At 40.3% G+C, this 17,460-nt stretch overlaps 1 protein-coding gene across 1 annotated transcript in view; it reads left to right on the top strand.

Annotated features, from left to right (window-relative positions):
• Positions 1–17,460, top strand: part of LOC125484268 — a 110,329-nt gene that overhangs the window by 80,930 nt on the left and 11,939 nt on the right. Inside the window, exons 2-3 of the mRNA XM_048602304.1 lie at positions 7,629–7,717; positions 8,271–8,517. Coding sequence (XP_048458261.1) covers positions 7,629–7,717; positions 8,271–8,517 — 336 coding nt within the window. The remainder of the gene's footprint in view (positions 1–7,628; positions 7,718–8,270; positions 8,518–17,460) is intronic.

Raw genomic sequence — 17,460 nt, 5'->3', positions numbered from 1 at the left:
TTGCAAGCTTGGTCTAAACATGGACAGAAGTATAGAATTAAAGATGTGGGGTTGAAAGTGACTACCCTTGATATCAGGGCAACTTTTGAAAATACATCAGAAGCCTTGGCAAAACTGAAGTCGATGGGAATCTGGGAAAGTTCTCCACTGGTCAGTCACAACTCACAACAGAAGATAGATATAGCTGTCAGGGGCTAATCATCTCAGTCCCAGGATATTGCTGCTGGAGTTATTCAGGTTGTCTCCTAGGTGAACCATCTCCAGCCGCTTCATCAATGAGCTGCTTTCCATCATCAGGCTAGAATTAGGGATATTCTCTGATGATTGCTGAATGTTCAGCATCAGTCATGGTTCCTCAGATACTGGAACAGTCTGCGTTTATTTGCAGAAAGACCTGGACAACATTACACTATTCAGACTTAGGCTGATGAGTGGCGCATTAATGCCACATTAGTGCGAAGTGAAGACATTCTCCAGTAAAGGAAATCTAACTATCCCCCTTGATTTTCAAAGGCATTATCATTACTGAAACCCCACTATCAGGATCCAGTATGTTATAATTGAACAGAGATTGAACTGGATTGGTCATATAAATATTACGGCTACAAAGGCAGACTTCCTGATTTACCAAAGCCTGTCCATCATCTATAAGAAGTGTGTTAGAAATACTGTCTCACTTGTCAGGATGAATGTGGCTTTAAGGTCAATACCATCCAGCCTTGATCAGCAACCTGTCCACCACCTTAAAGATCCACTTCCTACTCCACTACTGATGCACAGTAGAAGCAGTATGCACTGCAGCAACTCGCTGAAGATCCTTCAACAGCACCTTCCGAACTAAATGTCTCCCACCTAGAAGGACAAGATCAGTGGGCACATGGTAATCCGATTCTTTGCATGTTTCCTTACAACAACCTACTATTCTTACTTGAAATTATATTGCCATTTCTTCGCTGTCAGTCAGTCAAAATCCTGGAACTCCTTCCTAACTGTATCTTGGTTACACCAGAGGGACTACAGCATTGAGAAAGGTGTCCAGCACCAACATCTGAATGGTAATTTGGGATGGGGAACAAATTCTGACCTTGCCACTGATGCCCATATCCCATGAAAGAATATAAATACATAAGGAATGTGAAAGATTACCAATTGGTGGTGAGAAAGCCAGGGCCCCAGCCTAAAGCCAAAGAAATCAAATAAACTTGGCAAAGAAAGCCATTGCCAGCAAGTAGGAGATTGCAATTCTTCATCGAAATTTTTTTTCGTGATTTCATATTTTTAATGTGTGATTCATGAAGAATCAAATTTCAGACAAGTTTAGTTGCAGTTTTTGAATTGTGCTTGATAGTTACAAGTGAGTCTGATCACTGTTCTTTCCTTTAGCTTCCTAACTCTCTCATTGCCAGAAATAAAGGGTGGAAATTAGGTATTGTTTTGGAGTTTAATTTCCTTGTGAGATGTATTTTAAGCCTGATATTTAGTCTGTAATAGGTTAATATTATTAAACTTGTGACAATTGGATAATGTAGGCTTGTATAATATAGGTGTATGCTGGCTGGTAGCCTAAATATCATACCCCACCTGGTGGAATAAAAGTTTAATTCACTTAGTGGAAGCATCATGCAACATGATGTCATTTTTATGAAATATGAAAATTATTAGTGGCCTGATTTCATTTTAACTGCTACGTTTCATGGACCTGACATTGTAAAATCACACTGAAGATATTAAATGAAATTTTTCTCTTGGAAAACAAATTAAACATTTTCGATCATGTCACTGAGCAATAATTTACTGAGCACTGACACTGCCTCTGCGATAGCCTAGTGGGATTACTCTTGACTACTACTCCAGGCACTCAGGTAATGTTCTGGGGACCTAGGTTTGAATCCTGCCATGGCAGCTGGTGGAATTTGAATTCAATAAAAATCTGGAATCAAGAGTCTAATGATGATTGTGAAACCATTGCCGACTGTCAGGAAAAACCAATCTGGTTCACTAATGTCCTTTAAGGAAGGAAATCTGCCAACCTTACCTGATCTGGCCTACATGTGACTCTAGATCCACAGGGAGGTGGTTGACTCTTAACTGCCCTCTGGGCAATTGGGGAATGGGCAGTAAATGCTGGCCCCGCCAGTGATGCCTACAGCCCATGAATTAATTAAAAAACACAACTGAACTACATGTCACATAATTAAATCCACTTTTTTTCAGAGCTTGCCTCTGTTAATTACTTACAAAATGATATATTAGTACATGGTGTAAATAAAAGGAAACTCAGAAGGTCTGGCAGTATCTGTGACAAGAGAAACAGAGCTAATGTTTCAAGTCCATCAAAACATGAACTCTATTTCTCTCTCTCCACAGAAATGTGGCCGGGCCCACTGAGTTTCTCCAGCAATTTCTGTTTTTGTTTCATATTTCCGGCATCTGCAGTATTTTGCTTTTATTCGATGGTATTAGTAAACTTTGTTAACCATGAATTTGTTGCTTGTGAATTAATTAGGTCAACCCTACAAATATATTCAGCTGGTTTCCATAAATTGACTCTTACCCGATATGCACTTTTTAGTAATGGGAGGAGCTGACCTCACAAGTCAGAGCGTATGCCAGTATTAAGTAAAGGTTTCTTTTCAATCTCACAAGCCAATCTGCAAACAATTAAAATTTGTTTTTAACTTTAATTTTGCTTTCACAACCAACTATTATTTTGCAGATCAGGTAAGTAAATTAATGATGACTTCCCAACTCACACATTTCCCAACCAGTCAGTATTGAACTTGGAATCTCTGCTGCTACCATGCCAGTATGTTATGAAGATCTCTATTATTCATTGAAGTCTTGTTCATTAGTGCAATTGGATGGGCAAAACTGCCATTTTCCTGTTATGCACGGCAGTTATGCAACTTGCTATTTCCCTTTCAAAGAAACGCAATAATCCATTGTCTTGTTTCAGCATTTTCTGTGGTCAGAAAATCACGTGACAAGATTCAAAGAACAGTGTTCTCCCGGTGCTCTGAAAAACTCTTTCTTCTCATCACTAGAAGCAAAATTAGCTGTTCAGCCATCTCATTGCTGTTTGTGGGACCTTATTACTTTCAAAATCATTGCTGGCTTTTCCTATGTAATGGTAGTGACTGCACTTAAAAAATAATAATAAAATGGCTGCAAATTGCTCCAATCCTGACAAATGTGATAAAATACCAAATAAATGCAACATTTCATTTTCATATTGGCTTTTTCGAAAGATTGCACAAGGCCACTGATAAGTCAAGCAGCTGCCTCATTTCTAGTGAGTGGCAAAGAACAGCCTGAAAATAATGAAAGAATGACAGGTTATGGGAAAAGACTTTGTGTCATACACTCACAGAACAGGTACTAAACTTAAGAATTAGTTTGGTTGCCTTACTTGAGAGTTTTTTTTCAGATCCGTCGCCTTGTGTGTTTGGGGCTAATTGTTTTTATGTTCAGATATTGGTAACAATATTCATAATCAGCTATTTTCTATTCGGTTTTCTGCTAATTTTTTTTGAAAAGGCCATTCAATGTCAGAGACGATGACTTTCTTTCCTCACTGCAGAATAAGCTTGAATGCAGCATGAGTGAATGTCATAGTGTGTGTCTAAAAATGTTTGTAAGAAAGAATGCACCACTTACGTTGTTGTTGAATCTTTTCAAATGAGCCTTTTACTGTTGACCTCAAGCGTGTAAACCGTGCATTATCTGTATGACTGGTGGTTCATTCTACATAGTCAAAATATGCTGGTCACTAATATTATCAGTATACAATCATACTGAGTGTATTTACAGAAAGCACTTCTATTGCACAGTTTGCCTTGATTCATTAGTGCTCAGTACTCATCAGCTATGTGATGAAAAGCTATGGCATTGTCCAAACACCACTTAAGGAACTATCCTGAGATCATTCGCAATTGCTAAAAATACTTTCAATACCTGCAGCAAAGCACACAAAGGGTAACTTTCTGCTTTTGTGCCTCTGACAGCAAATCTCCTTGTCAGGAGCACAAATTACTGTTGTGTGTCCCTTTTTGCGCCTGCTTTCTCTTTCTGCCTTGATGTTTGTAGGAATATACATTCTACCAAAGCTGACAAACCTCAAGTGTATCTCCCAAGTGACTATTTTCCATGGACAAGGTCAGAAAGTTAATGGCAACCCTTGTCAGGCTTTCCCTTCTGGTGGAGCCTTGGATACAGCGTATCAGAAAGGTCGCGAGGCTGCTAAATGAATTTCTGAACTGTCAGCTGTGACAAGGCTCTGGTAACAATGAAGAACCTCATCACTTTTACCATCAATCTGTCTGGATTAATATTTAACCCTCAAAATGTCATAAAAACACATAGTTTTGTTGCATTCTTATTCTTGCACACATTAGCTGCCATGTGTCCTACATTCCAAGAGAGGTTACACTTCAGAAGTACCATACATATAATATGAGTAAAAATTGATCTTATCTGGAAAGTGACCCATACCTTTTGGCTTTAAAATTTAGGAATTTTTCACACACCTCATGTAAAAATTGAGCCTCTTTTTTAGGGATCAAACTGCCTTGCTCCATCTCCTCCCTGCTTCCTGTCTACAGTTTTGATCTCCTTATTTGAGAAACGATGTACTGGCACTGGAGGGAGTACAGAGGAGGTCCACTAGATTGACTCCAGAGTTGAGAGGGTTGGCTTATGAAGAGAGATTGAGTGGACCGGGACTATACTTGTTGGAATTTAGAAGAATGTGTGAGGATCTTATAGAAACATATGAAATTATGAAGGGAATAGATAAGATAGAAGCAGGGAGGTTGTTTTCACTGGTGGGTGAAATTAGAACTAGGGGGCATAGCCTCAAAATAAGAAGGAGCAGATTTAAGACTGAGTTGAAGAGAAACTTCTTCACCCAAAGGATTGTGATGCTGTGGAATTCCCTGCCTAGTGAAGCAGTTGAGGTCACCTCGTTGAATGTTTTTAAGGCAAACATAGGTTTTTGAACAGTAAAAGAATTAAGGGTTATAGTAAATGGGTGGGTAAGTCCACAAAAGGATCAGCCATGATCTTATTGAATGGTGGAGCAGGCTTGATGGGACAGATGGTTTACTCCTGCTTCTATTCCTTATGTTCTTATGTTCCACCAGGATCAGTTCACATGTGCACCAAAAAGTAGAGGTGCTGACCAGGAAATCACAGGTGTCAATCTGCCTGTCTGCTGGAATCTGTTTGAATTGATGCTCTACTAATACTCCCATCATGTACCGTCCAAATCACAGCCTTCCCCCGAGGAGGTAAAGCTGCAACCAGACAAACTGCTGATCCTCCCCGCTGCATTGGGACTCTAGAACTAAACAATGCAACCTGTCCAAAGATGACAGTCAGTGAACAGCAGCAGGAATGACTGCTGATAATCCTCTTTGCCGAGGAGCAAATGTAAGCAATTGGGAGGAGGAAACCTGAGTGATTTTTCTGACCTCTTGCTTAGAAGGGCTGAGGTCAAGTGTATTGCTGATTTGCCTGTGATCTGCTAAGTCCACAGAGATCCTAATAAATCCAGGATGATCCTGTCTTTTCCTCAAGGCCACACTTTGTGTCAGAATTTTGTTTCTAACCAAGTGTTACTTGTTTAATTAATGCCTTGTGAAGTGTGTTGGCAAATTTTGCTACATTAAAGTGCTATATAAATGCAAGTTGATGAGTTTTATTTTGGCAGGAAATCCCAGAAAAGTATTTTTAAATGTATTTAAAATTTTCTTTCTCTTTTAATTAATTGAGTTCCCTAGAGTCAGAAAGGTGATACAATGCAGAAGGGAGTCTTTTGGGCCTATTATGTCTGCATCAGATTTTCAAATGAGCATCTTTACTTACTGCCAATTTCCAGCTTTTCCCCTTAACCTTGCATATTATTTGTATCTAAATAATCATCCAATACCCTCTTAAATGCCTCAGCATCACCAGTCAGTAGTACATTATAGTTATAATATGTTGATTTGTAAAAATGTTCAGTGTAAACTTAATTTTCAGAGAAGACTAAATAAACTTGCTGTAATGTCTGTATTACCTGATGTCAGGGGAGAGCCAACAGCACTCATAAAGCTGTATTTAAATGGAACTAATTATTCTGTTTAAGCTAGTGCATGCTTAGGGAGCATAAGTAGAAAATGGGATTATAGATCAAGAAATGTACTCATGGTAACAAAACTTGACAGACTCAAAAAATTGAAGTGATGGCAATTGAGAAATTCATCCAATGGCTACATAGGTGGGGCTGTGTGGTGTTTGGGGTGGAGAAAAGTCACTATTCAGTGTCAGTAATTCAGTCAAGTGTGTGAGATAAGAGCAATGAGCAAAAAATAATGAGAGAAAAGCTGTTTGTTCGAGGGCACTATGTTATTTGGAACTTGAATGTAATAAATGTGGGAATGAATTGCAGTTTACAGGGCATTAACATGTTTTCTGATTATGCCACCTTTCATGCCTTTGGTCTGACTTCTCTTCCCCCTCCACTCCTGAAGATTCACCAGATTCCTGCGTGCAGCCATTAACAATTAACTGTCTCACCTACTAAATGTCTATTCCCCATATGTGAAACCTAAACTGTTAATGTTGGCAAACTGTTTAGTCATGGAGATTATGGAAGATGAGCTGGTGCTTGTCCTCAGTGGATATTCCTGTTCACTTTTCACATGAATTAATGGATAGTATTTTCACTGCACTGTTGTTACCATTGTAATTTAAATGCAGGGTGAAATTCCAATGGAGGAAACTGGTTTTGAAGGTTATAAGATGTCAATGGTTTAAATTACTTAATGTCAGCATCTATTCTATAGAATTCCTGATCCAGCCTTAAATATAAATGACATCTGGCTGAAGCATAAATACTTGCCCAGTGATTTCTAAAAGGTTAATTTCACTTCTCTTGTACAACGTGTTTTTGTTCAATACTTTCTCTTGTCATCGTTGAGATGTCATTGCTGAATGCATGGTTTAGAGGCTATGACTCAACAATCTATGAAATTGCCTGTTATTCTTCAATTTATAGAGTCCTGTAATGTCTACATAATCCTAATCCAAGTATAGTATTTCTTGCTGTCCTGCAAAGACTCAACACCAGTTCAGCTGAAATATTGAATTGATTAAAATCAATCACTCCCCATTTTATATCTAAATATATTTAACCTAAGCATGAAAGATTTGTTATCTGGCCAGATTGGATCCTTTTAAGACCATGGCCATTCTTTGTAAGTGTTAAACATTTAAGGAAGGAATTGGCAGGGCTACTCAGTGATTTGAAAACTAGTGTGATCTACAGATTATAGGCACTGCTGCTATTACATGGACCTTTGCCTGAACTCATTTAAATTATCATCTGTCAGCTCCAGTTTAATAACCTTTGCTTTGTTTATAAGTGATGTAAAAGCTTGTTTTAGTTACTTGTCATCATATGACCCAACACCTCATCTATCTCTACCAGAGATTACTGTTCATAAAGTAATAAAATAGGATCATCGGTTATTCACTGTACGAACATAGGCACAGTTAATTGCTTCTACAGATTTCACTTAGCTTGGAACTCTCTTAGGGACTGGAAACTTTAATTTTGTTTTCAATTTAAATTTTAATCTTTTTAGACAGGTGCAAGCAAGAGTGTGATGGTGTCAATCTGATAGATTCAGGAGGTCTGGCTGATTTACCCATAAAACCTCTGAGAAGATGGCAGGTATGAATTTTTTAAAAATCAAGCCAATTCTTCTGAGGCCAAGATTTTGTTATAGTCTGCTGTGGTCTGAAATCCTTACTGTTGCAAATCACTGTCCCATCCACCTTTCTCCTCTTCTGGAGGTCAGTGAATCTCAATCTATTGTATTTTGAAAGTCTGCTGTAGACTTTAAACAATCTGCTTCGGGTGCCTTTGCACATGAGCCAGCCCTGTGTTTTAACTACTTTGCAATGAGAAATTGGTTATCTGGTACTTTCAGGCAGACTGAGCCCTTCTGACAAAAGTGCTTAATGCAGCCAATATGTCAATGCGATGATATAGCCCAAACCTAGCGTAAAATTCCAAATGATTCTGTTTGTTGCTGATAGTTTGCTTTGAAGGGGAGGTTGGCTCATTTTCTTTGATGTTGTTCCAAACCTTCTTGAACTTGGCCTTTAGAAATAAGCCTTATTTTGTGTCAAAGCTCTGAATACTGTCATATGAGAGCAAAGGAGAAACATTTCTGTCTGATTTGATCTTTGAAATGTTATTTATTACGGCTCTTATCTTGAAGGCTACTTATTGGACACTGGCCATCTTTCTATCCCTGATTGCCAGTACAATTGCTTCATCCCAAGAGGAGAACAGGTTTCCAGTGAATAACCCACAATCCAGACAGATACCAGCTCAGGACAAGAAAGTTTCCATCAGTAGGACTTCAATGGAAAGCCAAGAACCTCTGGAGAGTCAAGGATCCCTGAAAAGTGAAACAGATGAGAGCAGGGAATTGCCAACTCAATCTGTCTGGGCTGCTGCACATTGTAAGTATAGCAAATTGATCATAAAACATTGTGAGGCAACAGTTAATACTTGAATCAATAGAAGCAACTTAAAAAAACAAATTTAATCTCTGTGAAGAGACTATATTTGTAGGACAACAGGGAAAAGGCAAGGTGTGGGACTAAGTGGGTAACTCTAATAGAGAGGTAGAATGGGCATGATGGTAAAATCATCAACTATTCTGTGATGATTTTACAGTCTATTTCACTACATAGCATCTGTTGGCAGAGAAGGCAATCAACTTGAACTCAGACTATCATCAACAGTACTCTGTAATTACCCGCTGGGAGATGCACAAAAATAGAGTTGACTTCTGACTAACTTCCCTTTATATGTAGAAAACTCTTTCCTTTCACTGGTTCTAGCCTTTCTCTCTTCTAGACAGTTTGCAGTGAATTGAGAGCATAGCATCTGAAGAATCATAAGCAGATGTCCCACCATTAATTATGATGTGGAGGTGCCGGTGTTGGACTGGGGTGGACAAGGTCAGAAATCACACGACACCAGGTTAAAGTCCAACAGGTTTATTTGAAAACACAAGCTTTCAGAGCTTCGCTCCTTCTTCAGGTGTTAGTGAGAGAGGCAGTATCAGACACCGAATCTATAAGCAAAAGATCAAAGGGTCACACCACTGATGAAGTTGTATTAGATGAACCTAAGATGCTGATAAATCTTTAATCATTTAGAAGATTTTAATTGATTAATATGTATGTAAATCCCCAAATTCCTTTCAAGTCACTGTCCTACCCTTTGATCTTTTATAAATTCTGTGTCTGATACCACAACCCTCACCAACACCTGAAGGAGGAGTGAAGCTCCGAAAACTTGTGCTTTCAAATAAACCTGTTGGAATTTAACCTGGTGTCATGTGATTTCTGACCTTGTCCACCATTAATTAATAATGGATTTGGAATACTGCACTCAATTCTGGTCTCCCTGCTATAGGAAAGATGTTGTGAAACTTGAGAGGTTCAGAAAATGTTTGCAAGGATGTTGCCAGGGTTGGAGAGTTTGAGCTACAGGGAGAGGCTGAATAGGCTGGGTCTATTTACCCTGGAGGTTGAGGTGTGACCTTGTAGAAATTTATAAAATCGTGAGGGGCATAGATAGAGTGAATAGCCAAGGCCTTTTCCTCAGGATAGTGGAGTCCAAAACTACAGGGCATAGGATTAAGGTGAGAGGGGAAAAATTTAAAAGGGATCCTAAGTGGTAGCTTTTTCACGCAGAGGGTGGGGTGTGTATGGAATGAGTTGACAGAGGAAGTGGTGGAGGCTGGTACAATTACAGCATTTAAAAGGTATCTGGATGGGTATATGAATAGGAAGAGTTTAGAGGGAAATAGGCCAAATGCTGGCAAATGGGACTAGATTAATTTGGGATATCTGGTCGGCAGGGACAAGTTAGATCAAAGGGTCTGTTTCCATGCTGTACAGCTGTTTGACTCCATGAATGGTAGTATATGTCATTCCCATTCTCCAAAGGGCTCTTTTTGAAATTTTCTTAGACCATAAGATATAGGAACAGAATTAGGGTATTTAGACCATTCAGTCTGCTCTACCATTCCATCACTCTAAACCTCATTCTCCTGCCTTCTCCCCATAACCCTTGATTCCCTTACCAATCAAGAACCTATCCATTTCTGTCTTAACTGCACTCAATGTCTCGGTTTCCACAGCCCTCTGGGGCAATGAGTTTCACTGATTAACCACCCTTTGGCTGAAGAAATTCCTCCTCATTTCAGTTTTAAAGGGTCGTCCCATCACTCTGAGGCTGTGCCCTTGGGTCCGAGTCTCTTCTGCTAGTGGAAACATATTCTCCACATCCACTTTATCCAGACCTGTCAGTATTTTGTCAGTTTCAATCAGATTTCCCCTCATCCTTCTAAACTCCATTGAATACAGACCTCATATGACAATCCCCTGGATTACTCTTGTAAAGAACCTCTGAACACCCTCCAAGACCAACACATTCTTCCTTAAATACAGGGCCCAAAACTGCTCACAATATTCCAAATCTTGTCTGGCCAGAACCTTAAACAGCTTCAGCAGTAAATCGCTCCTCTTGAAATGAATGCTAACATTGCATTTGCGTTCCTAACTGCCAACCAAACCGGCGTGTTAATCTTAAGAGAAACCTGAACTAGAACTCCCATATACCTTTGTACTTCAGATTTCTGAAGCCTTTCCCAATTTAGAAAATAGTCTATGCCTCTATTCTTCTTACCAAAGTGCATAACCTCACACTTTCCCACATTGCATTCCATCTGCCACTTCTTTGCCCACTCTCCTAGCTTGTCCATATCGTCCTGCAGCCACCCTGCTTCCTCATCACTACCTGTCTCTCTACCTATCTTTGTGTCATCCGCAAACTTAGCAACAATGCCCTCAGTTCCTTTGCCTAGATTGTTACTATATAATGTTATGATCCCAACACAGGCCCCTGAAGAACTCCACTAGTCACCAGTTGCCGTTCTGAAAAAGACCCTTCTACTCCTACTCTCTGCCTTCTGCCAGTTAGCCGATCTTCTTTCCATACCAGTACCTTGTCCCTAAAACCATGGCTCTTATTTAGCAGCCTTCTGTGTGCCAATTTGTCAAAGGCCTTCTGGAAATCCAATAGAACATGTCTGCTGGGTCTCCTTTGTCCAACTTGCTTGTTACCTCCTCAAAGAATTCGAACAGATTTGTTGCGCATGAAGCTATGCTGATTCAGCCCTATTTTACCATGCTGTTCCAAGTACTCCGCAATGTCATACTTAATAATGGATTCTAAAATCTTACAATGACGCAGGTCAGGCTAACAAGCCTATAGTATCCTGTCTTCTGCATCCCTCCTTTCTTAAACAGGGGTGTTACATTAACTATTTTCCCAGTCTTCTGGGACCCTCCCTAACTCCAGTGATTCCTGAAAGATTACCACCAATGACTCCACAATCTCTTCAGCTATCTCCTTCAAAACTCTGAGGTTTACTGCATCTGGTCCAGGTGATTTATCCACCTTCAGCCCTTTCAGCTTTCCAACACTTTCTCCTTAGTGATGGCCACTACATGCCCTCTGACTCTCTTGGAGTTCTGGTATGCTGCTGTTGTCTTCCACTGTGAAAATTGATACAAATTACCCATTCAGTTCCTGTGCCGTTTCTTTGTTCCCCATTATGACTTCTTTAGCCTCATTTTCTAGTGGTCCAATGTCCGCTCTTGCCTCTGTCTTATCTTTTAGATATACTAAAAAAACTCTTGCAATCTTATTTTATATTAAGAGATAGCTTGTTCTCATATTTCATCTTCCAGCCTCCTAATTGAATTTAACTTATTCTGTGCTGGTTTTTAAAGGCTTCCCAAACCTCTGACTTCCCGCTAATCTTCACCACATTGTATGCTTTTTCTTTTGCCTTTATGCTATCCCTGAACTTTTGTCAGGCATGGTTGCCTCATCCTCCCCTAAGTATGTTTCTTCTTCCTTGGGATGAATTTCTGCTGTGTCTCTTGAGGACTATTTTTTGATTCTTAGGGCTTCTCTTTAATTCTGACTGACTCCTTTAATAGGTAATGCAATCACTTGTATTTGTGTTGATTCTTTTCTTGAGGTTTCCTCCTTTTGATAAAATTGCAGGGAGGCGAAATGGAGAGACTATAATAGCTCATCCAATCTGAAACCAAGGATAGAGTCATGGAGTCATACAGCATGGAAACGGTCCCTTCAGGCCAAAATGTCCATGCCAGCCAGGTTTCTCAAACTAAACTAGTTTTTTTGCCTATGTTTGGGCCATATCCCCCTAAACCTTTCCTATTCATGTATCTGTTCAAATGTCTTTTAACTGTTGTAATTGTACCTGCCTCTACCACTTCCTCTTGCAGTTTGTCCCATATATGCACCATCCTTTGTGTGGAAAAAGTTGCCCAACAAAATTAAATTTTCGCCCTCTCATCTTAAACCTATGCCCCCTAGTTTTGCAATCCCCTACCCTGGGGAAAAGACCCTGGCTATTCACCTTATCCATGCCTCTCGTTATTTTGTAGACCTCTGTAAATTATGAGGTCACCCCTCCAATGATAGATTAGATTGAATTTGTGTGCCAATTATGTGTCAATACTTGATTTAAAATAATCCCTTTATTTGCCAACAGTGTGAAATAGTGGTTCAAAACTAGAACAGAGAAAATGTACGGAATGTGAATAACAGCAGTTTGGTTGAAATGAAAGTTTCCATTATAGCCACATTATTGAATACTTACCTATACAGTCTAAATATACTATTAGACATTTTACTCCTTGATAAAAATTTGATTTATTTACAATAATGTTTTTTCTTCTTGCATTGGATGGGGGCATCACTTGACAGGCCATTTGTTTCCCATCCCTAATCACAATCAAACCCATTGGATCTCTTGGCTATTTTAGAGGGCAGTTAAGAGTCAACCATGTGTCTGTGTGTCTGGACTAAAATGTAGGTCAGACCAGATTAGGATGGCGGATTTCCTTCCATATAGAACATTAGTGAACATGATAGATTTTTCTGACAATTGACAATAGCACCACGTTTGCCATTTAAAACTTTAATTGGAGTCAAATTTCACCATCTGCAATGGTGGGATTTGAACCCATGAGCCTGGAGCTTTGCATTACTAGTCTCATGACATTGTCGCCACACCACTGCCTCCATAATTGTGCAAACTGCAAGACAGAAATGAAGCAAAAACAGAAATTTCCGGAAAATATCAGCAAGTCTAGTAACTTCTGTGAAGAGAAATCAAAGATAGAAATGAATTTGGTTTGCTTAACACATTTCATCTCTATCAGTTACTTTCACTGTCAATCATCACATTTCTTGTTCTTTAGCTTCTATTTCATTTTTTTTCAAAATCAGGTTTTTCTTTTATTGCTATAAAGACTGTGGGTTAATGCATATGAGTAAATTCACCAGAGTGACCTCAGTATTTCAATATTTCAGCTTTACACACATTTAGTGCTAGTAATACAAGATGATGTACATCCCAACAATACAGCATGACACTGCTGGATTATATACATCATGCTTCAGTTAAAGGAAGCAAGGTGTCACCACCTTTATCTCCTATGCCTCATCATAGTCCTCAACCTTCCTCCTGCAACAATAACTTCTGCCTGTGATGGAGCAGCAAGGGTGTGAGAGAGAGAACCCATTAATGGAGATGCTGGAGCAGCAGCTTTGGAAAAGTAATCTGTGAATGGAGGAATAGCTCCTCCTAATTTCTGTTTCCTCCACCTGCTTGCTGCTCCTCCAATCAAACTATGTTATTTCTCTCCCTAGACCTTGAGTTGTTTACTCTTGGACCAGAAGAGCTATAACATATGGAATTATTGTATGGAGGCAGCTTCTCTTGAATCTGTTGCTCTTGTCATTACATTTCTGCAGGCGACTGGTGGTACGTTGGGAGTGAATTCATCCATCAGATGGGGGTATTTTGAACCCAGATATGGCATGAGCTATGTCCGGAATAAAACTATTCTGTGCTAAGGAAACAGTCCTTTACTTAAACATTAAAAGGATATTCTTACTGAAAACTATGGTGAATTCTTTTCCACCTAGATTTATCGTGGTGATCTATCAAGCTGAGTTTACTCACAATCAATTTGTTAGAAACCATGCATCCTTGAGTTGTGAACTTACATAAAGATGTGGGGAGCTGGGTTATCTTGATTCTAATTCACTTTAGAATCTATGCTGTGAGGAGAGGGAGTTTGTTTCATCTGCTCTCTCTATGTTGGATTCCAGCAGAGTGGGTGTTCTAAATTTACTTCATCATGCATCCATCAGTGATTCTGCTTCCAAAACTGTTAGACCCATTTTACACACGGTTGAATGTTTCTTTTCATTTGAGGCAATTTCATATATTATCAAAGTTACACTGAGGCAGTCTTAACTTGATTCCTCACACCCACAATTTGGCAAATCAATAATGAATCAACGGAGGGAAAGACCAGTCAGTGCATCAAGTTCACTTAAACCATGAGAAAATGTGTAATTACTATATAATGAAAGCCAGTTTTCACTTCTATTATTCAGCATAAACAGGTCAAAGTGGCTTCAATATATAATTTGTAACATTACAATCATTGCCAAAGAGACAAGCAACAAATTATAAAAGTGCTTTCTTTTATTTATTCTTTTGATGTGGCTTAGCCAACAGCATCCACATGCAGAGATAGTAGGAACTGCAGATGCTGGAGAATCTGAGATAACAAGGTGTAGAGCTGGATGAACACAGCAGGCCAAGCAGCATCATAGGAGCAGGAAGGCTGACGTTTCGGGCCTAGACCCTTCTTCAGAAATGGTGGAGGGGAAGGGGGTTCTGAAATAAATAGGGAGAGAGGGGGAGGCGGATAGAAGATGGATAGAGGAGAAGATAGGTGGAGAGGCAACAGACAGGTCAAAGAGGCAGGGATGGAGCCAGTAAAGGCGCAAGGCCAAAGAGATTACAAGAGAGTTGCAGTGGGAGAGAGATCCCCTGAGGTTTGTCCGGAGGGAGGAGGGTAACTTCTTCAGGCTACAAAATTTCCCCTCCCCCACCGCATCCCAAAACCAGCTCAGCTCGTCCCCGCCTCCCTAACCTGTCCTTCCTCCCACCTATCCTCTCCTCCCACCTCAAGCCCAACCCCCATCTCCTACCTACTAACCTCATCCCGCCCCCTTGACCTGTCGGACCTCCCTGGACTGACCTATCTCCTCCCTACCTCCCCACCTACACTCACCTTTACTGGCTCCATCCCCACCTGTCTGTTTCCTCTCCACCTATCTTCTCCTCTATCCATCTTCTATCCGCCTCCCCCTCTCTCCCTATTTATTTCAGAACCCTCTTCCCCTCCCCATTTCTGATGAAGGGTCTAGGCCCGAAACGTCAGCCTTCCTGCTCCTATGATGCTACTTGGCCTGCTGTGTTCATCCAGCTCTACACCTTGTTATCTCAGCATCCACATGCAGTCCAGGCCAGGTAAGGATGACAGATTTCCTTTCCTAAAGGAAATTAGAGGACCAGATGGGTTTTTTACAAAATTCAACAGTAGTTATGTGGTTGCCATTCGACTTCACTTCTACTCCCGTTATTTTACTTGAATTCAAATTTCATCATCTGCCATTTTGGCATATAAACCTTGTCCTTAAAACATTAGACTGGTGTTCTGGATTACAGGTTCAGTGACATTATCACGATGCCATTCCCTCCCTGCTTAATGCAACACCCAAAGCAGCTGCCTGTTTTAGACTGTAGGCCCTTTATAGCGTGCATTTGGAATCCAAGAGATGCAAATTCAATTTTTAGGCTGGAATGGATCAGAGCACAAAACCATGCAGATGCCGATTTGTTCAACACACAATGAAACTAATGAACTGCAGCCTAGGTAAGTTTTTCCATGGGATTCAGAGGAGCCTAAATGCCAAATCACTATCCCTCCACCTCCAATTCTCCCTGTCACTAGCACCACTTGTTGATCTCCTACTTTAGGTCACACTAAATTTCTTCCCCTTAGTTTACCCCCAAATTATCAAACAGCGTTGTTAGTACCTCTCAGATTCTCCGGGTCTGCCCTCCAAACACAACCAGCAGATATCTACCCAACTTCCTTTCAAATGTACCCATTCATCCTGAAGGTACTGTTTCCTGTGGGAGTTAGAATCATAGAGATAAACAGCGCAGAAACAGACCCTTCAGTCCAGCTCGTCCATGCTGACCAGATATCCTAAATAAATCTAGTCCCGTTTGAAAGCATTTGGCCCATGTCCCGCTAAACCCTGCTATTCAAATATCCATCTAGATTCCTTTTAAATGTTGTAATTGTACCATCCTCCACCACTTCTTCTGGCAACCCACTTTTTGTGTGAAGAAGTTGCCCCCTTCAGTCCCCTTTAAACCTTTCCCCTCTCAGTTTAAACCTATGCCCTCTAGTTTTGGACTCCCCCACCCCAGGGAAAGGACCTTGTCTATTTACCCTATCCATGCCCCTCATGATTTTATAAACCTCTATAAGGTCAACCCTCAGCCTCCGACACACCAGGGAAAATAATCCCAGCCTATTCAGCCTCTCCCTAAAGCTCAAACCCTCCAACCCTGGCACCATCCTTGTAAATCTTTTCTGAACCCTTTCAAATTTCACACCATCTTTCCCATAGCAGAGAGACCAGAATTAAATGCAATATTCCAACAGTGGCCTAATCAATATCCTGTACAGCTACAATATGACCTCCCAACACCTATACTCAATGCACTCACCAATAAAGGCAAGCATACCAAATGCCTTCTTCACTAACCTATCTACCTGCGACTCCACTTTCAAGGAACTAAGGACTTGCGCTCCAAGGTCTCTTTGTTCAGCAACATTCCCCAAGACCTTAACATTAAGTGTATAAGTCCTGTTGCCTTTCCCAAATGCAGCACCTCATATTTATCTAAATTAAACTCCATCTGCCACTCCTTAGCCCATTGGCCCATCTGATTAAGATCCTGTTGTACTCTGAGGTAATCTTCTTCTCTATCCACTACACCTCCAATTTTAGTGTCATTTGCAAACTTACTAACCATACCTCCTATGTTCACATCCAAATCATTTACATAAATGACAAAATGCAGTGGACCCAGCACAATCCTTGTGGCACACCGCTGGTCACAGTCCTCCAGTCTGAAAAACAACCTTCACCACCACCATCTATCTTCTACCTTCGAATCAGTTTTGTATTCAAATAGCTAGTTCTCACTGTAATCCATGTGATCTAACCTTGCTAACCAGTCTACCATGAGGAACCTTGACGAACGCCTTACTGAAGTCCATATAGATCATGTCCACTGCTTTGCCCTAGTCAATCCTCTTTGTTGCATCTTCAAAAAACTCAATCAAGTTAGTGAGACACGATTTCCCATGCACAAAGCCATTGTTGACTCTCCCTAATCAGTC

Source organism: Rhincodon typus, chromosome 10 (assembly GCF_021869965.1).
Source record: "Rhincodon typus isolate 14 chromosome 10, sRhiTyp1.1, whole genome shotgun sequence".
NCBI lineage: Eukaryota > Metazoa > Chordata > Chondrichthyes > Orectolobiformes > Rhincodontidae > Rhincodon > Rhincodon typus.
This window is presented reverse-complemented; position numbering and strand designations above follow the sequence as displayed.